This window comes from Strigops habroptila, chromosome 1, assembly GCF_004027225.2.
Source record: "Strigops habroptila isolate Jane chromosome 1, bStrHab1.2.pri, whole genome shotgun sequence".
NCBI classification, from domain to species: Eukaryota; Metazoa; Chordata; class Aves; order Psittaciformes; family Psittacidae; genus Strigops; species Strigops habroptila.
Window position 1 is genome coordinate 53,765,893 of NC_044277.2, and position 24,325 is coordinate 53,790,217.

The following is a 24,325-nucleotide window of genomic DNA, read 5'->3' on the forward strand; positions in this document are numbered from 1 at the left end:
CTTGAGCTGAATTTAGGTCAGAGCAGCCCCAGATCTGACACATAACCAGTAGATGAAGATGTATGTCTTAAAGACATGCGGTTGTTTAATAGTTGCACTTCTTGATTTGTTTTCCATTTGTTCTAGGGTTTTCAAGGGTTTGTGCTGAAAGTATTAGAAATACTTAATAAAATACTGAAATTTAAAAAACAGTCAGAAATAGTTCCTTTCAGTGTAAGCCTTTTTTGCCTTTTGGTATGAGTAGCACTGAGATCTTCTCAAAAGAGCATCATGTAAACGGGTAAAGTATCAGCACCTGCTGAATTAAAGAATGGCTTCTGCTTTCAAAATATTATCACAGTTATGTTGTAAATGTGTACTTTTTGGATTTACTTAAAATTTTAGTCAGTGTGCCCCTCCATAAAGAAAAGTAGTTATTTTTCTGAGGGAATTGTGAACTTTGGGTGCTTTGGAGTCTAATGTGTGATACGCTATTGCAAGACAGACATTTGTTAAGAGCAAGAGATCAGTATTTACAGTGCCAGTGTTAGGACTGGATTATTTGTAATCTAATTACGAAGGTTACTAACAATTTGAAGGGATTATAAGATTAGCAATTATCTGTGTGTTTATTTGATTAAAATAAATGCCCACAGATTTGGCTGCCGTACCTGTGCTCTGGTATTTGGGATCAGAAATCCCGTTTGATTGGAAGTAGAAAATGAAACAACAACAAAACTTCGTGGTTTGATTATGTTTCTATGATGACTTTATTAAAATGTCTAGTCCCTAATTAATCTTCAGTGCTCTATTTGCGCTGATCTACAGAGCACTTCAGTATTGAAAACTGTTTTGGAGAAAGGTTTTTTAGGTTGGGGTTTTGCTTTTTGGTTTTTTTGTTGTCGTCGTCGTCGTAGGGTAGGGAAGAGCATTTTTTAGAATACTATACCATTAATTTAAAAATTCCAAATTCTGTAGGGTACTCTTGCACAGAGCTCAGGTTTTGTCTATTACTTAGCAGTTTATGTCTGGTATCATTTAGTGAAGCTTTCCAGATTTATTGTTTGAAAAATGTCCAACTCTGTGTGATTGAGAATTTAATCTCATTGTGGAACCAAGATCCCAAGGGCTAAAGTGAAAGGTCCTTATTCTTCTTCATACCCTACCTTAGATCCTTCTGGCTCTACATCCTGAGGGCACTCACTCTCCAAGCAATAGTATGTGCTAGAATTTGGTTTAATGTGGACTTTCTGGTAAAAAAGGTCAAATCCTTAGAGGCCATCACAAAAGTAGTTCTCTCAGGGCAGGTGCCAGGCACACTCATGCTCAGAGCATTTCCCAGCATCTGAGCCACAATGTCACACACACAGTCTGATGGGAAAAAAAATAATTTCGTAAGGAATTTGTTGTTCTAAGAGCTCTCAGGTTCTGAAGTGGGAAAGAAAAAGCAGGATAAATATGCATCTACATTTCTTCTTGAAAATACAAAACTTGTACCTGCCCTCACAGCCCGACCACAGGATGACCTGCCAACATATCGCCAGCTATACGTCATTATGTAAACGAGTGAGTGATGATTCCATAGTTAGAGAGCAAATGATTCCTGGTTTTCATTTCCACAGGCTATATGCAAGTTGGGAATGGTATTTTTAATCTTCTCTTTAAAAGAAGAAAGAGAGAAATGACAACATTTTGAGATCTGAACTGACAAGTGGCTTTGAGTTTTTGACATTTATGCCTTATTTGTATATTCCTTGTCAGCCTTCTCCAGCTGCTATTGCATAAATCTTCCATGTTTTTTCCTCTAACTGTATGGGTGGAGAAGACAAATTGGGAAGTTCAACTTCCTTCTCGGTGCCTGTTTTAAGAGCTTTAGAAGTTTTCCAGTATTTAAAATTGGATTCAGTGGATTTTTTTGGTAAAGTAAGCTTTTATCAATCTTCTGACCTTCCTCGCAGATGTGTACGTCGTACAAAGCAACAACTCCTATAAAGTGGCAGGGTGACTTTTCAGCTGTAAAGGCCGAAGTTGTTCTCACAGTAGCACAGTGATACCTTAAGGGAGGGTGATGTTGGCTGCGATCCCGCAAGGAGCTGCAACTGCCAGTCTTCCAGGTGGCTCCACACAGGTCCTTTAAGCTAGCTTAGGTGCTACTGGTGTATTGCAGGACCAGCACAGCGTGCCCAGTGCTGCTCAGCCTCCTCCTTCCCGAGCTTTCCTGCCTCAGGCCATGTGCTGGCACTGACAGTGAGCTTCTCAGCACCAAGCCTACACAGGGAGCAGTGAGGATTGCTTGTGGTGCTTAATCCTCTGTTATCGACAAACCAAGACCCCTTTGCTCCAGCCTTTCATAAACCAGACCCCAAAATGACAAACCACCTGTTGGGAACTGGGTGAAGAGATTAAAACCACGAGTGTAATATAATCTTTAAAGCAACTCGAAGTAGGACATAATCAGGTTGTTGCATAATTGTTTTCCTCATTCCTCAAACCCAAATTGTTGTATTGTTGTTTTAGTAGTACAAATGCACTGTACACTTAAAAAAATCGAGGAAAGTTGATGGGAAGGAAAAGGAAGGTGCAGAAACTGCAGAGATAGGAATGCTTTTCACAAAATGCTGTATTAATAGTAAACGTTAGTGTTGACTTACTGTCAAACGTACAAGTAGCAGGGTTGTAGGGCTAGTTTTGAGCACTAAGTTATATTACTCTTGTTCTGTTTAAATAGCTTGTAACTTTTAAATGGAATTAGGCCAATTATTAGCAAGTTGGATGTGGTCACTGTATCCTTCTTCAATCCATTTTTGTAGTAACAATTCATCTTCTTACTTCAGCTCCATGCCTACCTCCAGCTACCCGAGGTAATCACTCAGCCAAGCCGTAGGTGTTATGACCAATTGCTTGAATACATTCAGTGGTTAAATATATCCTGTTCTAAAATGGGCAGGATAATGGGGATTTAATAAAAACATTTCAGCAGCATCATTTGTAGATACAGGAGTTTTCTTGTGAGTCTCATGGTTATGTCCAGCATTTTTTTCCACACTGCTAGACCTCCGCTTGATCTTGTTCTTATTTTCACCTGGTAATGTCTAAGGCAACTGATAATGGTATGTATGTGATACTCTTTTTCATGTACAGCTCCCAAAGTGTGTTGTGTGTTAGAATAAGAAGGATAACACATCTGCTCTAGATTACAAGTAGGGAAGCCCTAAAAATTCTGGTGCATGGCAGAAATACGTTTGGGAAGAGCAGGCTTTGAGTCCTTCCCATCAAAGGTGAAAGGTTACTGTGTCTCTTCATTCTGCTAAAGGGCATGCAACAGGTCTACCTCTGAACAGTTGGTGAAGTGGTTCTATTGGGTATTTTGGGGTAAAATGCTCTGGAACCACTAGATGTCAGTCCTCATTATCCTTCTGTCTTTTATCTCCTGACCCATGAATTTTTGCCCTGTTGTGTAAGTTTTCTTGCCTTGAACCTTGTCGAGGTACTATCCTATTCCAGTAACTCTGAGAATATGCTGGTGAACCCCACAGCAGCCCTGCACATTGAAGGGATGCTCGTAGAGTCTGTGTCCAGCATAACCTTCACCTATTGTGAAGCATGCCCTTCACACAAGGAAAAGAGGTATGTGAGTGCAACATTAGAACTGGGACAAGGCTTAAGGAGCGCAGAAGAGAAATGATCTGCCACTGCACCTCATAAACTGCAGTAAGGAAAAAGAAATGTTACCAGGTGTTCTGCAAGGACTGCATTAATACTTTCTCTGTTCCCCCTGTGTAGGAAGCTGGTCGCCTTCTTGACTTCTCTGTAGAGCAAATTTTTCAGTTTTCTTAATTTTCACTGATGACATACTTCACATCTCACATGCAACCCCAGAAAACTTCTTCTCTGGTAGGACGTGTGTTAGAAGCCCTCGTATTCCTCAAATGGTAGGTTTGTATCGGAACTACAGATCCTATGTCTTGGAGCCTCTAAGACATCCTCATGAGAGCTGGTCCTGTGATCCAAATGTTAAGCCTTGGAACTAGTGCCAGTCCTCCTGTTTAACCCCAGGACTCTAGCCGTGTCAGTTCTCTGGGTCATGCCAATACCTGGCAAACACGTGGTAGGTGAAAGCAAACAGATATGCTCTCATTTTGCTCAGGATTTTCACACACTGTTCCTTTCATTTAGGTGTCACAAAAAATGTATAGATCTGAAAACAGTAATACACATGCATTTGCGCTTTTCCTGGTCAGAAGTGTTTGCCACTCTGAAGAGTTCACTTTTCTTCATCTGGTTTTCTGGGGGCTACTAGCATCTTCTTTTTTGAATCATCTGCTTTGACTTTCTAATGTGAAATCTTTTGGCAGCAAGTTCTCTTGCGCTGAGCTTGGACTGGTGCCCCGGGTAAACACAAACTTCTCGTGACTTCCTTTTAAACCTGTGTTTTGTTACCTTTGCTTCTCCTGTTTGGAGATTTTCTGCTTTCTCTTTTATCAACCTCCTATATAAAACCCCAGTCAAACTGGTTTTTCCTTTCTGGCAATCGCTGTAGCAGACTTATTATTCCAAACCACTTCCACTGGAGTAAGTGATCTTTAATTCCCAACAACCAGCGTTCTTTCTAACCTGGTTTTGGCATTCTTCAAGGCTCACAGCACTTGGTGGGTTTTGTGTACACTAAGAGGATATCCACAGTGCAACCATTTTTGGAAACAAAGCCATCAACCAGATGTATAAGTTACACTGAAATTTTTTTTTCCGTATCACAGCAAGATAAACTTGCAGGTAACAGGGAAAACTGTATTTGCAACATCTAGTGAAATACATCTTGTTAACTTGAGACATTTCCTGACAACATTGTGGCATATAGCTGATGCTTGTAAACCTGATCCATTTTACAACTCCAAGTATTATCAAGGCCTTTTCCAACAGTTTGGCTTTCCGGAACATAAAAGTACAAGTTCTTTTTGAAGAATTCACCTGAAGAGGTGGAGGTGAGATCTCCTATGCACTTTAGTTAGTGGCACATAAACCCAAGGTTTTGATCTATCAGTCTGTCTAAAGGCACATTCTCCAGGCCCTGAGGGACAGTTGTTCTGCTCATGTGTTTCACCTGATGTTTCAGGTATTCTCTGCTTCCCTTCCAGCGCCAGTCTGTGTGTTTGCTACTGTTAAAGAGTTGTTTCATGCAGACAGTGGATAAAGAAATCCTAGTCTGCCATACATCAGCTCATAAAGCACTCAAGATCCAGATCTCTCTGGATAATGCAATATGAGCTGTCTATTTTCAGGTTATTATCTTTTGGTCCTCTGTTCAAAATTGCACTTGTAATTGCAGAATGTGCTCCGTGTAGCCTTTCCATTGCAGAACTCATATCTATGTTGATAGAAACACTCCATGTGCATATCAGTATGCATTTAATTGTTATCTGCCTAGGACTATCTGCATGAGGAAGAAGTAAGTTCACTGAAGTCAGTGGACTCAAGCTGGTGTGAATGTAGTCAGAAGGAAGGTCTGCATGTGCCCATTTAAGCCTCAGATTTTATCAGTGCTTCATTCTTAGTCTTTGTTTTGCTGCAGCTTGACCTCTTGCACCCCTGGGAATAATTCTTATGAGCACACACAGTAGATAAATATTGTACTCTTTAAAATAAATAAATAAATAACCTTTCATTTTCTTTCTCCCTCTGCCCATCTTCCCTCTTCTCTGAGATCCCATATAGCAGAAGTTGCAGATGATGAGTCTCGTTTCTGCTGGAGCCTGTTAACCTTTCTGTGTGAATGACAGTTTTCCAGACTGAAGTCTTAGTCATTGTTTATGTTAAGAAGAGGGTTAATGATGATCCCCATAGGCCTCTTGCTCGGAAAGCGAAAACATCTGTTAAGCCAAAAAGTGGTTAGTTTACTAAATTTAGAAGGAAGAAATGCATTTCCCAAAATTCACACTGCTTCTTAACAAATCTAGGGAAGTAGTGGGGGCAAGCAGTTATGGAAGTCATACAGTTTGTTCATTTTTTAGTTTAGTTCATGTATGTTCAATGTAAAAAAATAAAATGAGATTGCTGTTATCAAGCAGAAAGGGGGGACAACTCATGTATATGAAATGTTTAATGCAGTTGAACTTTTTGTGCATTTGTTTAGGTTAATAGCTGGACACATGCCAAAGCCCATGAAGCTTAGCTGCAGTACATAGTGAGAAAAGACAACTTAGCTGTAGAGGAAGTGAGGTTAAAATGGATGTCTGCTAGGAAACTCTCTTAACCGAGCCCATAGACTGGGAAAACTTGGATTTTTGCTGTCTTTCTTTATCCTCGCCAAACACACTCCTGGTTGCTGCCAGCTGTCTAGCTCCTTGCGGGAAAGGATAACCTGGTGACTGGTATATGAGCCCTTGGTTGCAACCGTCATCATCCATCTTTGCTTTTAATGTCTCAGCCAAAGTCGTCATCTGTGAATAGGGTTCAAACTAGAGTTTTCCTACTTCATGGGATTACCAGGGAGCATAGTTTGCTGCTACAAATAGAGCATGTCATGCTGGCTTTGCTCCTGATGACTTCATGGTAGCTGGGACCAGAACAGTCAGCAGGCATGGCCAGGGCAACAAAATGAGACGGGTTATATGCTTCCCTGTCAAGCTGCTCAATTCCACCAGCAGGCGTACGGTACAGACATTGGGACAGCAAAGTGCCATCGTTTGTGTGTCTGGGAGAGATCACCATCGGTGGCCTGAGACCCTTCCCAGTCTTACTGCCCCTCTCCCTCTGAAGCAAGCTCAGAGTGGCCAGTGCTGCCTTGGGGAGACACATGGCTTCACCACAAGCTGTACAGCCCAAGATGCCACATCCTGGCTGCATATCTGCTGTTTGTGTTCCCCGGTGGGCTGGTGGGTCACCCACCTCCAAGCTGCCTCCCAGCCGCATCCCTCCTCACCCCAAGCAGAGAGCTGGCCAAATGCTTTAAACCACAAATCCTCAAACTTTACCGGCCTGTTAGCAAGCCAGCAGGTTTCAGGCATGACTGTACTTTGCTCTCCCTCTTAGCCTCCCATTTAACCTCTTCATCTCCTGGCACAACAGTTCCCTTGCTGGCAACCCGAGAGTTGCAGGTGGTGGGTGGAGGTGCAGATAAATCCCAAGGTTTTTTGTAATCCCCAAGCAGCCTGTTTTGCCAGCCCTGGGTGAGACGACGTGAGGTCTGCTGGGAGGTTGGCAGGCCTTGGGGAAATGCAGCTTTGACAACTGAGAAAAGGCGAAGCAAGGTAAATTCTGGTGATCTTTATTAAATTCAGGTTTCACTTGTATTTTAGCAAAATCTCAGGGTGAGATCCAGCTTAGCTGCCGTCTCCGAACAGGTTCCAGTGAAGATGCCTGGAGTGGGATGCGGACGCTGGGTTGGGCAGAGGCTGCCCCCTGCAGTCACTGTATAGCGGAGTGCAGGGAGGGGGACAGCAGCTCTCTGCTGCCTGCTGTCGTCTCCCCAGTTCCACGTGTGTCACACCACACTTGATAGCGGGTTCACCTTGGTATTGGTGTACATGCTTTTTAACCCGAGCAAAAGGCAGGTCCTGGGGATCTTAACAGATGCCAAAAACGTGTGACAAGCGATATCAAGACGTAGGTTTCTAACCCTTTTGAAAGAAATGCTCTGTTTCTGTAGGCTCTATGTCAACATTTGCACTGGATATTTTCTTCCGTAATGTCTTATGCAGCAGCTGTCATTCAAAACTGGAGAACAGCATAGGTCAGCTAGACTGGATCCAAAACAGGTTTCGTTTCCTCTTTTCCTCGTTGTGCCTTTGCTGCTGTGCTTACTCCTCATGGGAAGCAACTGCAGGGTGGTATGGAGGGAGAGGGGGGATCAACTCCACTAGCACATGGCAGCTGTATTTAAAATATAGTGACTTCTTAAATTTGACAGAAAAAATCCTTAGTTGTTAAACTTTACCAACATCTTCTGAGGGATTTCTGCTGATATTTTTGGCAAATGACTTGGGAAAATTAATCCTTTAGGGGTTAGAATAATACTGGGAGCTGTTTTCATTTCATCTTTCTCAGTTACTGGGAAGTATATTAGAATAATGTGAGGTTGCTTGAAACCCAACCATAGAACCTAAGGTATTCGCAAAACCAGAAATCCAGAGTTTCCTATTTCAAATATTGTAGAAAGAATTGTTATTACAGGGTTGTAATCGTATAGTTGATTTAACATATGTATTTTATTTATTTTAAATATAGAAAGAAAGGAGAAAAAAATTATTTCAAATTCTGATGTTGTCCCTGATAACTGTAATGGGGAGGAGGGGGAGGTATTTTTTCCATTTCAGCTCCCTAGAGACCTGGGGTAGGTGTTCTCATTCTGAAATGTCTGCCTCACCTATGACTTACTGCAATCCAAATAGGATGGAATTCAAAAGTAGATGATGGTGCTTCTGTTGGGTTTTGAGCCTGGCTGAGTAGTTCAAAGCTCTTAATTGTCCATCAGAAATGTGAAGGTTTGCTGACCCTGACAACTTACATGAGGTTAAATTTGAGATTCTTCACTCTTATAGAGAGCTTATAGCTGCAGCCTTAAAAGACTTGCCACGTTACCTTTTTCTTGTAGGAGACAAGCATTTTGAAGTGGGTTTGATTTCTTGTTTTCCACAGCAGCAAAGCTATTGAAATGTTGGGGTGAGAGCATGCAAAATGGTTGAAGTAGATGAAGATTTGTTAAAATGTGTAGTTCGTTTTATTGATCTGCGGTTTAGCACTTCATCTTTCCAATTCTTTGGATGTCAAAATACACTTACAAATATAGCATGGGGGTTTTTGTGTCTATCGTACTATTCTCAAGACATGATTTTTCTTTCAACTGTGATTTGTTTGTGGGGTCAGAATATCTATACAGACTCGTGTAGTGATTTACCCAGGGAGAAAATGATTTTCATGTACGATTACCTCCCCTTTATTTGTGCATTTATGAATCCTTTTTTCAGAAATTCTTATATAGCTGGTACTGCTGCTCAAATTGCCATGGTTTTTACAGAGAATAATGCTTATTGATAGTTCCCACATGCACTGGCAGGCACATCTAAAACCTGTACTTTTGTGTTCACAGCTTGCATAATATAGAATTTAGAGATTGCTTGTCAAACTAAGTGTCAGCTGAGTTTCCTAGGAAACTCACTAAAGATATTTATAAAACTACAGATCAGCTTAATAATAGATATAATAATGTCAGTAGCTCATGATTTTTTTTTAACTTTATCAGTCCATTTTTCCTTAATTTGTTGGCAAACCAAACCACTGCCTTTCCAAACTGATGACTGAAGACCTTCCTTCCAGTATCTTGCCTCATTTGTTTAAGAAAAAAAAAAATAGTAGTTCATGCTGTTCCATGTAAGGCAATGTAAAACACCCTACTGTAAAATTAAAAAGAACCTAAATGTCTTACTAGTTATCAGACTGAATCCTTTATAAATAAAAGCACAATTGTGAAATAGAAATATAAATATTTTATCATATGTTACAGTTTTATTCACAGTTGAATTGAATGCATGAGTTTAAAGTTCATTGCACATGCACACAAAGCAGTCACTGCAGAATTAACATAAATTCCGAGTATGGGTTTCTAGAGAAGCAGCATAAGAGGAAGACCTGTCAGTATTGTAAAAAGGCATAATTCTGTGAGAAATAATTTTATCCCAGGACTGAAAAAAACAGGATCTAAAAAGAGAGAGTAAGTGATACCAGTGTCCATTTTTACTCATTTTTCTGCTATTGTGTTTTCCTCACGCTGATTCTTTGAGTGGAGACACGAGCGTTGCCACAGTTGGGAGGTATCTATCTTCCCACTTCAAGCACTTTACATTGAAATTTTAGTCATGTAAATTTAAAATTTGCTGGTGTGTATATATCTGTATATGTATAAAAGAATGTATATTATGCCAGAACATAATTATTAGAGGCATTTAGGATTAGTAGAAATTAACGTTCTTTAGAAAGCAATTTAGAAAAGTGATTCTAGTTTTCCCATTTTAATACAGTAATGGGAGTGAAGTGAATGTATTTAGTAATGAGGCAGTACTGACTCCTTATCTCATCTGGAATGCATTACTTGTACCTACTATGTACATTTGCCTGTCAGAGCTATTTTTTTCATACTGTGCTAATTAGCCAAGTAAGGAACTCATATGAAGAATATTCAAGAACTGATTTTCTTTCCAAAAAATAAGAGTATAGCTTTCTGTGTCTCAGAGGCTAGAAATCTCAGTGCACTTTTAATGTAGTTGCAAAAGAAATACTAGGAAGCCTGTCCTTCACACACTGAAAAGGTTGATTTTCTGTAAAGCTACTAAATTTAGCCAAATCTTAATAGTGGTTGCGTTTTGATTTATTGGATATTAGTGATATCATTGCTGCTTGGCACAGTGGGGTGGCAGGTAAAACCTTGTAAATCATTGCATTTATTTAATATAGATCACATGTGGCCAGCAACCTTGCAAGCATAAAACATTATGGCTGCTATGTCAAGTGATGTTTTTTTAAGTGCATGATATTTCTCAGAGCTCACTCTCTCTGAACTGCAATGTTGCAGTTCAGGGTATTTTAAATGTATCCTTTTACCAGGAGGAGGCTGGACAATTTCTAAATGAAAGACAACTTCGGCTGATACATAGGACATCTAATTAGGACACTTACCTCAATCGCAGCCTTGCCATGGATTATTTGCAGTGTAACTACTCGTTACTCACTCCTCTGTTCCTTACCATCATTTGCCTGTTTGGAACATGCAAACACTAACAACCAATAACCTTCCTGAAGTGCTTGTTTTATAGGTGTGCGAAATGTGAATTGGTACTAAATACCATGTTTAATCATTTTGCATAAATTCTGCCAACATGACCTTGGTATTGGGGAAACAAGATGTATCATCTCTGATTTATACGTCAATTCCAGAAGGAATTGTTCTGCAAGAAAAACAGATTCGCGCTGTCTTGTGAGGTTTGTGATGGGCTCATATTTATGCACAAAGACTCGCTTCTGCCCACTCTTAACCAGAGCCTTTTCTGTGTCAGCTGTGGTTGAGGAGCACTTTTTCCCCTGACTTCTGTGTGTTTATTGATCCTGAGCTGTGCAAGTGCTTACACGGCCCACACCAGTTTGCTAGCTCCCCCGCAGGCTTGTTCAACCTGCGGGTGTTGCCACTTTTCACTGCACTCAGAGACCTCTACTGACCTTTTACCCTGTTGAAAAGTGCCTCCTTCCAGGCCCACTGGATCAAACTGATAAGAAACTGGAAAGAAAACTTTGAAGTGGACTTGGAAATACAGGAGTGCTGCCTGAACAGCTGTGTTAAGGAAAATGACTCTGTGTTTAGGAAGAGATTCAGCTCAAAGGCATTTTTGATTTGGGCTCTTTTGCTTTCTTTTTTTATCTTCTGTGCTACAAGCATAAGATGAGTGTTGTATTAATGATAGGTGCACCAGTTAAAAATACATTGCTCTGCTCCAGTGTCTGCATTACCTGTGGGAGTAACTGCAGTTAAGCTTTGCTTAATCAATATTCTGAAGGTGATGAAAATCACCTGAGCAAAGGGTTCAGTCTGAATATAACTGTGGCTATATTCGTGATTACTGTAGCTGACTATAAAGATGTACTTTTATATCTTTACATGTTTATGATGGCTTCTGGTGGGGCAGAAGGTTTTGTAAAAAGGTGCTTTTTCTTCAGAGCTTGTTCAGTATAGTTTTGTTATCAGGCAGCCATCGTGTTGTGCTAAACAGTGAGTTTTTAAACATTATGCTTAGCTGTCATACCTTGATCATCCAGAAAGAAAAGCTGGATATTCTAGCTGTAGATAGTGCGGTTTGTTTCCCTGTTATAACAATGGAGGTTCAAAAAGGAAAAATAGCATAAGTAAATATATATGCAGGGTATATTCTTTTCTTTTCAGTTCGTATCCGTGGGAAAGTGCTGTAAGAGTTACAAACAGGCCTTTAGAGGGGTATTTTTTTAACTGGTCAATGTGTATGACCCCTGTGTTAACAGTGAGTTACTTTGTAAGTCAGGAGTTCATGGGTTTTTTTGTCTTTCCCACTGCAAATAAGTAAATTCCACATGCACACCCAAGTAAAATTGGGAAAAAACTTGCCAGCTGATAAAGAAATCTTGATAATATTGTAGCAGGTGGGATATTCGCTGCCAAATAGGAAATAACAGTGCAGAAATTCAAGAAAGCTTCTGTCATACGGGCAGTCTGGGGAAAATGAGTCTGCCAGGCTCACACAAAATGTAAGAAATTAGTGGAAGCCAGAACAGAGATCCTGCCTATTTTAGCTGAAATATCACATTTTTATGTCCTTAATACTGCCATTCTAACATATTCTGGGAAAGAATAAAGCTTGGACATCTTTTTTAATGCTTCAGGAATGTGGTTTCCCCCCTTTTTTCTGGTTCCCTTTTCTTTTGTTCTTCCCTGCAGCTGTAAGGTTTTGTTTCACTATGTATCTCAGTGAGTTTTGGCGACATAAAGTTAGACTAGTTAACCCCCAGTTCATGTCAGTTTTGCTTTCCACTTCTTATGCTTTGGTTGCAGTGTTCAAGGGCAGCATGTAAGTCCAAAGCTATTTGTATGTATTAACAAGCATCTCTGCTGACATTACTGAGACCATAATTAATATTATGCTAAAGAAAGGCAATCGTTCACCCCACTTTCTTTTTGGAACCCCAAAATCTTTTTTATGTGTAAACAATCATATGATGTTATGGCACAGGTTAGTCTTGATATTTTTAATAGACCTCCGAAACTATAACATTTAATTGTATTTGGACCACTTGTGGCTACTGCATAACAGTAAGTGTAGAAGTGCTGTATTGAAACAAAGTCTGGGTAAAAAGCTGTTTGGCTCAGAAAATGTAACCTCACTTAGTGTGAGTAAATCATCAGACTCATACCTTTACCATTGGATTTACATTTTACTTTGCAGCAGGAATCTAAACCAGAAAAACTAGTGAAAAGTGTTACACTAGACAGTGTTTTCCATCTCTAAGTGTATGTTTATTTTTCTTTCAGCTTTTTAGAAAGAATTGACAGTGTCAGCATGGATGACTACACACCTACAGATCAGGTTAGTATAACTTGATGGAGGAAGGCCTGAGCCAAGACTGCCATTCAGATGAATTCTTTATGTAATTGATTTTAGTCCCAACAGCAGCTGAAACGCATAAGGTACAATATCAAAATACAGTCTAGCAGTTTAAATAATGGATATTAAAGAGGAAGATGCTTTTTGATGGTGCAGGCTTGTCTTTTACTGTTGCTATATGTAGGTCAGTGATTCCTGTAATATTTCTTCTTGTTTTCCATTCTGTGTCCTGCAAACAAAGTGATGGGAACAGAAAACATAAACGTGAAAACCTACGGTTTCCCTCACCAGCCTTCGCTATGCAGAAGCAGTGTTTTATTTCAATGGTGGAGGTGATGGTAACCCAGAAGGAGGCTTCCCCTGTGCATCAGATGGGTCCTTCAGAGGCAGAAGCCTGCAGTGGATCTAGTATCCAAATCTCAGAAGAGCACCAGCAGCAGCCGCAGACCTCGTGGACTTCTCTGCGGGTGTGCAGACACCTTCTTTCCAGCCTATGCCCCTCTCCTATGGGCAGGATAGTTTCTATTAAAGCCTTATTTGCAGGACAGTATGCTTTTTCCCCAAATGTCATGATACAACTTGATAGAGTGCTCTAGTGACAAAGACATTCAGGAAAGTTAATGCTGAAGTGGTGCAGCCTTAAAGTAATAAAGGGCTTCACCGTGGTGCACAGCTTCGGCTGCCTTCCCTGTGCTCAGGCTGTGTTGTTTCCTTACGCAGTTTTCCTTCAGCAGACTGACTCTGAGGTTGTTATTTTTCAGTGCCGGTATCCCACCGTCATCTAGTAGTCTCAGCCAAGATTGTGTCATAAACTGCAGCTACAGGTGGCAGAAGAGAATCCCTGCACGGGATAATTCAGTCTAGCCATGCGAGGTGTATAGAACAGGTGGATCCGCTTAAAAAAATAGTTTCCAAATCTCATTGTACAATCAGGAAGTGAAATTCAAAGAAATGAAGTGACTTGCCGGAGATCATACAAGGAAGTATGTGGAGCAGATCCTGTTCCTTCAGACCTAGTTCAGGTCTATAACCACAAATCTGTCCAGTTACTCCGACCATATCCTGAAATAGAAGGCAGTAAAAAGTAGTATGTGTTGTATTATAAGGTGAAATTTGTATAGTTGACCCAATATAGGATCAATTATTAAAGCCCTCAAGACATTTGCAGACCAAAGCAGTAGCTCTGGGATTTGCTCCATCTAGATGTCATGGTCTGATTTTAGCATTGATATCACTCAGCTGGAGAGAGAAGTCAGTGAAGCAAAGCTTCATTTTTGCTTTCATTATTTATGTTAGTGTTGGCCTGTTTGTTCCTGGAAGGCCTTTCTTTACCTGGAGCAGTCATTCATCATCTACAAATTTTTCCTGATACTTTCTTTGGGAAGAAATTCCCTATGTCTCCAAAGATCCGAAGAGGCTTTTGGTATTTGGCAGGCGGAAAACTTCTGCTCTAAACCTCTATTTTGCTTTTGGATTTTCATCCTGTTACACTCTATCAGTTGTCCTGCTAAATTAACTGGTAAAAATCACTACTTCCTTTTTTCCCTTTGCTTTCTTTAATTCTTTTCCACCATCCCAAAATAATGACTGAATCCAATAACAGATAAATGTCAGCAAGTGAGAGAAAATGACAGTAACATATACAATAACTAAAATAATTAAACAAGTGGCCTTCAGCTGAGTTCATGCGGCTCCCAAAGCAGCCAAGGTTTGCCAGCTACCATGGTACTTGAAGCGGTGGATGGTAGGGTAAGGGGAAAAAGGCAAGCTGTGCTTGGACTCCACCACTGACTGCCTCCTTCCCTCCCTGCTTTTGCAGCTGCTGCATGGCAAGGAGAGCTAAGCTAGACCAAGCAGCCCTTCCCTTGACCCAGGAAGAGAATGCTTTCCAGGCAGGCAGCCTTGCCGAGAGGTGGCTGCTCAGGGGCGTTCATCCCCACCAGGCAGCCAGCAGTTTTCTCCGGCCTCTGGTATAGTTCTGCACCCACTGCCCAAACAGCAGTGCTGGATAGTCAAGGTTAAAAATGCTGCTGGCCATGGTGATGGCACATGGTTGCCTGAGGTATGCATCATAAATTGCTTCTGCCCACTTCCTTTGAGAATCAGGGAAATGGTTATTTTTTAATTATTAAAAGAATGTTATTTAAGTTAGAAAGTATTGCTAGTTTGAAAAATCAGAAAGAAGTGCCAAATTTATGTACAACTTAAATTCTGTTCCCCTGTGCTCTGTAATAGAGCTTTAATTACTCAGTCACAAGCTATTATTTCGATAGGATTCCTGTCTCATTCAATACAAAAGAGGGCAGAATTAAGGTTGCCTGGGCAACTGTAAATCTGGAGTTTTCTAACATGTGAATACTTGACTTTACGACATGAATAACATTTTTCTTAGTTTTATGTAACTTCAGAATTCATTATCCCCATCACATACGTAATTGTGTGACCATCAATAACAGGTTTCAGTGGGCAATAAGGAGAATGTATGTGCTTTCTGAGAGTGCACAAACCAAATGCAGAGATGATGTTTGTGTATATCCACTGTGTCCGTATGGACAAATGCAGGTTTACCAACAAGTCTGAACTTTAATATAATGGAACATTTAAGACTTTTCATGGAAAATAATATACCATGCTTTTAAAAACAAAATGAGGTTACAAAAAATCCTTGCTAATCAGCTTCTGTGTTCTCATTTCCAGGACCTGTTAAGATGCAGAGTGTTGACATCAGGGATTTTTGAAACAAGATTTCAAGTAGATAAAGTAAATTTCCAGTAAGTCTATTAGTAACAATTTATGAATACTGTACTAATTTTTAACAACTTACTTCAAATGTTTGTGCTCATGTATGCTTGGTATAGTAGCTTTAGGGTTGGAGTTGGCTTGTTTGGGTTTTGATTTGGTTTTGTAACTCTCTTCTCAGAGGTCCTAGTAAAGTTGCCTCATGCTTTGCAGAAAGAGCTTAGTTATGTTTGTTAGTGATGCTCTGTTGTGGGGTTATCTGTGGCTGGTTTTACTAACTGGTTCCTTGGTATAGCACTGTAAATTCATAAAATACTTTTGGGGATAAGATCTTGTAGAAGTCAGTGGAAATGCTGCCATGAGTCAGACTTTGTACAGTGGGATGAGGAGAGTTAAATGTCTCCCTTCTTCCAGAGGGCTGCAAGCTCTGTGTTTGTCAGTTTTATGCTGTGTCTCTGTAAACACCCACTATCAGGCTGCTTCCACTTTCTTGCCCAGAAAGGTGGCAGCACTGATGGGGCTGCCCCACATCCTCCTCCTTACAGAGATACACTCTCCCCACCACCCTTCAGAATATGCCAAACCCTGTCCTTATTTGTAGTACAGTAGTTCCAACCTTACGTTGCAGCACTTCTGTGGGCTGGAAAGGCCAACATTTGCCTTGGAGAAGAGTGTATTTCTCATTTTATGGGTTCAGTAGCCTTCTCCTGGCAGAGCAGAGCAGGTGGGGCTGTGCAGCTCTGTGACATGCAGCGCGGCATCAGCAGAGCTCTTGACATGCAGCACGGCATCAGCAGATGTCTCTCACCATCTCACCTTCAGGTGGTGTTTTACTGCCACTGTCCTTGAGGCTGTCAGATTTTTAAACTGAACCCTCGTGCTGCATGCTTTGTGTGACTTTCCTAGTGCACATAAATGATATAACATCCTATGGCTTTTTAACAGCATGTTTGATGTAGGTGGCCAGAGAGATGAGAGAAGAAAATGGATCCAATGCTTTAATGGTAAGTAAAAATGTTCCACGTGTTTTATTTTGACCTTACTCTCTGAGGTGTGAGCAGCTTAGTATTCATATTCATGCATAGTGTGTCACTAATATAGGAGTCCAGTGTTATAGATACTTTCTTCAGGTATTTTTGGCAGTTTGGGGTGTAATGGCAGTGTTACCCTGAGGAGTATATGCTGGGGTAACTGAGATGTTCTTTTCTCTCTCCTTTCTTTCTTTCTTCTTCTGTATGCTCTGCCCAGATGTCACAGCTATCATCTTCGTTGTGGCCTGCAGCAGCTACAACATGGTAATAAGGGAAGACAATAACACAAACAGACTACGAGAATCCCTGGACCTTTTCAAAAGTATCTGGAATAATAGGTAAAACACACCTCACTTCCCAGTCACTTTCCCCAATTTAGCTACAGTTCAATTCCATACAAAATAGGACTCTCCTTATTGTATGATCAGATTGTTTATTCACAAAATGCCCAGGTAGGGCAAGGTAGCAGGGTGTCCCCGCGGTGCCTACCCCTCCCCAGTGGGAGCCATGGCACAGGGATGGTGCACAGTGTTTTACTGCCACCGCCAAAATGATGCGGAGCATGGGGACAGCTTGGGAAGGGCAAGCTCCCCATGCCAGCTGCCACAAGGGAAGCAGGGGAGACCCCTTCCTGGCGTCACTGTGCTGCTTGGCCGAGACTGAGAGCATCCTCCAAATCACATTTCGTCTCCTCCTCAAGTGCAGCAGCAGGAGCAGCTTGCTGTTGGCGTTGTGCTCGATTCGCTCAATACCCGCGTGGGCAGCCGCTCTCGTAAGACTCGTCTCTGAGAGCGCACGGCTTCTCTGCCTTGTGGGATGATATTTCAGATCTAATCTAATTGTAACTGCCATTAAATTGCCATTCTGCCACAGTGCATGTAAATTATAGACATGTAACCAAATAGCAATCTGAACAGGTTCCTGATAGAAGGAAAAAACAATATACAAAATAAGGTAATGGAGTTTTCAGCACATACCTGTGAGGATGCTCTGCACTTGGAAGGGATTGAAGGTAGAGAGAAGAAAGATGTTAAGCACAAGTTCACAGTGATGGCAAGGTATTAATTGGGGGGCAAAAGAGAGATTGTTTTCTTTTGATCCAACAGGTGTCATACAGTCCACCCTAAGCGGCAGGATATCTCTGTGGATGAACAGTAGTTAAGACAGAGCAGTCTGGGGGGAGGCAGCTTTCCAACCTTTTGCTTCTGCTTCAGCAAAACCAAACAAAGTAGAAAGTAATGTCTGGTTTTGGGCTGTGGTGCTTTTAGGAAATGTCATTCTTTTCCCAATTCAATATCAAAAGGATAATTTAGAAAACAATTTTTGAAGACTGTTCCCTTCAGCAATGTCTACTGCAGCTTTTATAAATGTATTTATAGGCCCTATAAATATACCCGCTAGCACAGGTGCAACCTAATTAAAACAAGAATTTAGGTCATCTTTTTTTTTTTTCTGTTGATAGAGGCTTCACTCTCTATCACTACTTCACTCTCTATCCATGCAGGAATAGCCAGTAAATTTTCTGTTGAAGTGATACGTTTTCCTTGTGTCAGAGCTAACACAAACATTTGGTTTGGTTTTGACAGGTGGTTACGGACCATTTCTATCATTTTGTTCTTGAATAAACAGGACATGCTGGCTGAAAAAGTCTTGGCAGGGAAATCAAAAATCGAAGATTACTTTCCTGAATACGCGCATTATACTGTACCTGAGGATGGTAAGGTTTAAACCACGACGGCCACGCAGGGACTGGACCTGCTGGCATAGCCCAGCCCATAGTTTCTCTCTCCGTCTCTCACACACACAAATTCACAAGCATACGCCATTCCTTAACATAAACTGTCGGTCAGGTAAGGAGCATGCCAGCAGCATACAGCTGGGAGGTGCCCCAGCTCAGGTGGGGTCTGAAGAGGCTCTGGCTGCTGGAGGGATGTGGGAGGACTGCAGGGGGCTGGCTGCAGAGCACCTGCCTTCCCTTGTTTTGGAGCAACCCGCAGTCTGGAGAAAGAAGGCTGCCAGGCATGTCTCCCTCTGCCAGATGCTTCTGCCTGGGCCTCCTGCAGTGCTGAACTTTGTTAGGGATTCATCACACTTATTTTGAGGCCATTCTGCATCCTCCAACACTGTAAACTTCAGCCTTTCAAATACTGACGGGAAGCCCAGCAGAGAAGAGGGAACTTTAATGGAGGAAAACCACATCAATAAGTGCAAAGGGAGCTGTGGTGATGGAGCAATTAGCATGGGTTTGGTTTCTTATCATTTCAAGAAGTACAATGATTCCTGCACGGCAATAAAATATTGCGTAAGTAAACTCTGATATTATGCCAGGCAGAGGGCTTCCCAAACACCTCAGGTCTGCGTCTAGCAAAAGGGGTAAAACTTGCCCTTCTGCTGCACTAACATGGTGCCCCTACTACAGTGCTTGCAGCCAGCTGCTGGAAAAGGCTTTCATTCTCCATTAATCATCAACAACAGCCTAGGTAATAGAAGTGAAGATGGTAACAAGCTATTTTCAGCTTTCACTGGGATCTGAAATTTCAGGAGTATGATGCTGAGTTTCAGGTGGAGAGGGTAAATAAACTGTCCTGAAATCTGAGTTTACCTGGCACCAGTTTTATAATGCTAAGGGCTTTCAGAAGAAACCTTCTGTCACCGTCACCCAAATTTCCCTTTCCCAAATATACACAACATATGTACAGAGTTTGGGTAAATTTTCAACATTTTTTATAGTAAGCCAGTTGTCAGAATAAAGTAGCTTTTGGTGTTTCTCAGCAGGATTTCACAGCGGATATCCAGAGTGATCCAAAATACTCACACATGAAGCAGCTCTCTATTTTTAACCTGTTCATTTATTCTTTAGTTTCAGCTGACATTATTTAAGGGCAGCAGCACTGAACTCTATGATGCTGCCGATGGTGCTGCTGTTCTATCTACCCCTAACCGTATAGATAAAAAATACATTTCCACATTCTAATAAATTCTGCCTTTTACCATATTAGAAGCATCTGATCTGGTACCTTAGATGAAGAGAAATCACATTGAAGGGAAATGAAGAGGTTATCTCTTCACTGTATTGTTTTTTTACACTTATGGTTGTTACATGGCCTAGATAGAGATGACTTCATCCACTGACAGTATTGACTACTCGATAAAAATTTAATCTAAAGACCCTGGATGGGCAGTATATCTAAGTATTTTGCTGACTTAGGGCCTGGAAATTATACATATATATTATGTTTTATATATATTATATTTAATATACATTTTCTATAATATATAAAATACATATATATATTTTATGTGCTGTATAAAATATATTAAGATATCTTTTGAAGTTATCGGTTTTTTCAGGTGTGATCTTGGACTAACCATTTTTAAACCCAAATTCCTGCCTGCAGAAACTTTATTCTGGAGATGCTGCTCTGCAGAAACGGAACGGCTGCTTTTTTTAGTCGTATTTTCTGATAAAAGTTAAACCGTAGCTCCCACTTGTTTGGTATCTATATGAACAAACTTGTGGATGTGAGTAAGCCCCCTTATGGTATGACCAATGACATTGTTGCAACGATTTCAGCAACTTTCAGGTTCCTAAAATATGTTAAATGCAGGGTCAGGTTTTACAGTACCCTTCCATTTTAGAATTACCTATTAGGAATCACCTGTGGATATTTAACATTTTAGTTTCATGTTGAAGCACTACTTCCTCCTTATTAAATCTTGTATTATGAAAAGTAGATGACTCTTTGCTTTTCATGTTTCTGATGTCACTTATTTTTAATTGAACAGCAACACCAGATGCAGGAGAAGACCCCAAAGTCACAAGAGCCAAGTTCTTCATCCGGGATGAGTTTTTAGTGAGTAATTTTGGTCTTATGTGTGATTCCATCATAGGAAATACTGGCAGATGGTGTAGTTTATTTAGGGAAAACTGATGGGGTTTTGCAGAAAGCTAGAGGAGAGGAGAATGTCTAGCAATTCTCTGACTCTTTTCAGCTGTCCATCTTGCAGTGCTTGCACATTTTGATGCCCACTTTTATGTAAAGTCACCTGCCCTGCAGAGTGTCACAGCAAGTGCTAGTGCTGAAAACGGTCGTGTGACCTCCTGCCTGACTCCAGGTTCGGTGTAGGTGCCAGCAGCCCTCACTTTCTATGCAGGGGGACAATGCCAAGCACTATTCCCATTGCCAGTTAGTGAGGTTTTCTGTGGTTGACTGTAAGATGCTGCTGGCTGTTGCCTTGAATGTTCATTTTGTGTATCAATCCACTCCACGTTTAAGCATATAGGCTGGGTTTCTTCATCCTGTATTCCTCAAAGGGCTTTGGCAGTGGTCAGCTGGCAAGAGGGAGTGAACAAAAAAGCAGATCTTCTCCATGAATAAGATTTCTGCCAGTTAGGAGGTTTGCCTCACCCTAGGACTGGTGTCGTGGCCCTACCGAGGAAACATAAGAAAGTTTCCCTGTCTGGTCACAGTTGTTCTTGCAATTAAGGTTTCCTCCAAAGCTGGAGCTGAAGTGGTTGTTGTCTACGTTTTGCAGATATAAGCAGTTATCAGGCACATGCTCACAGCCCAGTGCTCCTGTCGGAAACAGAGGGCTCAATTTAGTATCACTTGACCGAAATCATAGAATCATTTAGGCCGGAAAAGACCTTTAGGATCATCAAGTCTGACCACTAACCTAGCACTGCCAAGTCCATCACCTACGGCTTCACTCATATAGAGTTGTTCCCACAGTGTGAAGCAGTATCAGAGACCAGAACCAAAGTTCATCCATCTTGCTCTTCTGGTACAAACTGTATGGGAGTATTCGGGAGAGCACATTTAATCATTAGAATTAAGAATTTTAAAGTCATTATGTGTTTACAGCTGTTGCTGTAACAAGTAAGAAGGAAGCAATTATCTGTGTTCATACTTTGGGGATTTCCATTCACCACCTTAATCTTCTGGATTGCAGGTTAAAATGTCAGATTGTGCTGCATTAACATAAGAGTTACCAAAAAAACCCCCCACTTCAAGCCAAATCTCTCTTGTGGTCATGCCGAAATACTGCGAAGCAGGTGACTGTATCCAGTTTGGAAGGAGGGTCCAATAGAACCAAATTATGGGAAAAACTAGGGTGAAACTCCTTTATCTATTTACATTATTCAAAAAAAACACATCAAGGGTGAGGTCCTTCCCTGCCGTGACTCACTGGCATTACAGAAGGAGGCCACCTACAAAGCAGCCAGGGAGAGGAGGGGGGTAGACATTGCAACCAGATAAAACACCGTGGGCTACAGCATCCCTTTGCACCACGGGTGCTGGGGCAGAAGTGTTTGGGCTGGGGCCAGCACCCACCAGCCATCAGACAGCCCCTGGGGCTTGGGTGTGGGGCCAAAACACAGCCAAAAAGCTTTTCCCCCTTTCCCCACAGGCACTGCAGGTCTGGCAGAGAGCATCTCCTTTATAAGCAGTGCTCGTGTGTCTCTCTCCTGGGTTTGTGTTTGGTTTCTCAGCATAAAGAAACAAGGGGATATAGTCATTTGAACAGTTGCTTTAAACTCTTGGGTTGTTTGAAATTGAAGTCTTGCAGGTGAGGTGTTTCCGCTCCGAGGAGTGGCCTTAACAACCTGTGTGTGCCCTGAGTAATGGAGGCCATGCACGGGCCCAGCGGGGAGGGTGAGGTGGGTGAAGACTGAGTAGAAACAGTGACTTCCAGTTTCATAGGGTCATAGAATCACAGAATGGTTTGGGTTGGAAGGGACGGACCTTAAAGATCATCTAGTTCCAACCCCCCTGCCATGGGCAGGGACACCTCACACTAGACCAGGTTGCTCAAAGCCCCATCCAGCCCGGCCTTGAACACTTAGAGGAGCGGGGCAGCCACAGCTTCTCTGGGCAACCTGTTCCTGTATCTCACCACCTTCACATTAAAGAACTTCTTCCTAATATCCAATCTAAATCTGCTATCGTTCAGTTTAAAGCCATTCCCCCTTGTCCCGTCACTAGATGCCCTTGTAAGAAGTCCCTCTCCAGTTTCTTACAGGCCCCCTTTAGGCACTGGAAGCTGCTCTAAGGTCTCTCTGGAGCCTTCTCTTCTCCAGGCTGAACAAGCCCAACTCTCAGCCTTTCTTCAGAGGAGAGGTCAGGCCCAAAAGGCTGAGGTTTCAGAGATGGGTGAAAAGAGGGCACAGGGGAGGGCTCTGATGTCCTTAGCCAGGTGCAAGGAAGATGAGATGTATATTTTCTACCTATGGCTTTCTTTGCTCTGCCTTATACATTTCTTTTAAGTCTCTTAATTTGTGACCTTTTCCTCATCCCACTGTTACATTTTCAGACATGATTCAGAGAAATCTGGTTTTATTCATTTATAAGCTTTATTGCAGTTTTTGTCATGGTAGCGGGATTGCATAAGGTGTAGATATGTGTGAAAATCACCACTATGGTGCTGCACTCCATATAAAACTCTACCTGGCTGTAGGCACTGGTACTAGCAAATTTAAAGCATGTAATTAGAATAATTTTGGAAGGAGGCTAAATATAAACATATTTCCAACAACTGTTGCTACACGGTAGCATATGAGTATTAGGAGTGCAAAATATATCAGCTCCTGATTTCGGGATTGGTGTGGGGCATTGGGTTTTAGCAATATCCCAGGGGATATTATTTTTTCCCTCTGAATGGGTGCTAAGTAACACACTACTGTTCAAAATGAGTTTTGAGTAGGGGCGAAAATACTGCATTTATGTTAAGATGGGAGAACCACAGAGCTGCCAGGGACCAAAAAAACTTCATGATTTGAAAATACAACCTTTGGCATGCCTTATATGTAACCAGGTGTCACCAGGACATTGTGAGCAGCTTACTACATTAGTGGAATCAGTGCATGACAAGCACAAGCAAATACTTAGTGAAAGAACACTTATTTTACTGAAACACAAGAAAAAGATGGAACATGGGGTCGGTAGGGTGATGTGCTCCCTCCTGCCCGCGTCTGGGTGGCACCAAGTGTTCATACATTGTCCCTCACTGTCAGCATGTAACGTTTAGTCCTAGAAAGAGCTCATCAGAGTGAGAGTCTGATGCCCCTCTCACATCCTTAGTGTGTGACTGCATATTAATTGAGTTTCAGCATTTTGCCACCAGTGCAGTAATTTGTAAACTTGTCTTTTTTCTTGTTTCATTATTGTTCATGCTTCCAATATGGTCTGAACAACTTACCCATCAATTGATTACACTATTGAATTAATATTTTTCATGAGGGTAAGCCTTGAACTAGGTGTTGAATGTAGCTTAGTAAGGAGAAAATCATTTTTAGTTTACATATGGAACACCCCCTGTTGAATTAGTGTGGAAGATCTAATGCTACTGGGATTACCTGGAAAAACCTGCAATTTCTTGTGGATCTAGTAATGTAAATCATGGCTTCTAAATGTCTGTAGTTTTGCATATCTGTAGCTGCAGGTATCTAAAATGTCAATC

At 41.4% G+C, this 24,325-nt stretch overlaps 1 protein-coding gene across 5 annotated transcripts in view; it reads left to right on the forward strand.

Moving 5' to 3' along the window:
• GNAL (G protein subunit alpha L) overlaps positions 1-24,325 on the forward strand; it is a 193,581-nt gene that overhangs the window by 166,652 nt on the left and 2,604 nt on the right. For all 5 annotated transcript variants that reach the window (XM_030491783.2, XM_030491955.1, XM_030492046.1 and 2 more), the window contains 6 exons: positions 13,022-13,076; positions 15,792-15,865; positions 16,779-16,837; positions 17,082-17,202; positions 18,451-18,581; positions 20,651-20,718. In XM_030491783.2, the coding sequence (XP_030347643.1) occupies positions 13,022-13,076; positions 15,792-15,865; positions 16,779-16,837; positions 17,082-17,202; positions 18,451-18,581; positions 20,651-20,718 (508 nt within the window). The remainder of the gene's footprint in view (positions 1-13,021; positions 13,077-15,791; positions 15,866-16,778; positions 16,838-17,081; positions 17,203-18,450; positions 18,582-20,650; positions 20,719-24,325) is intronic.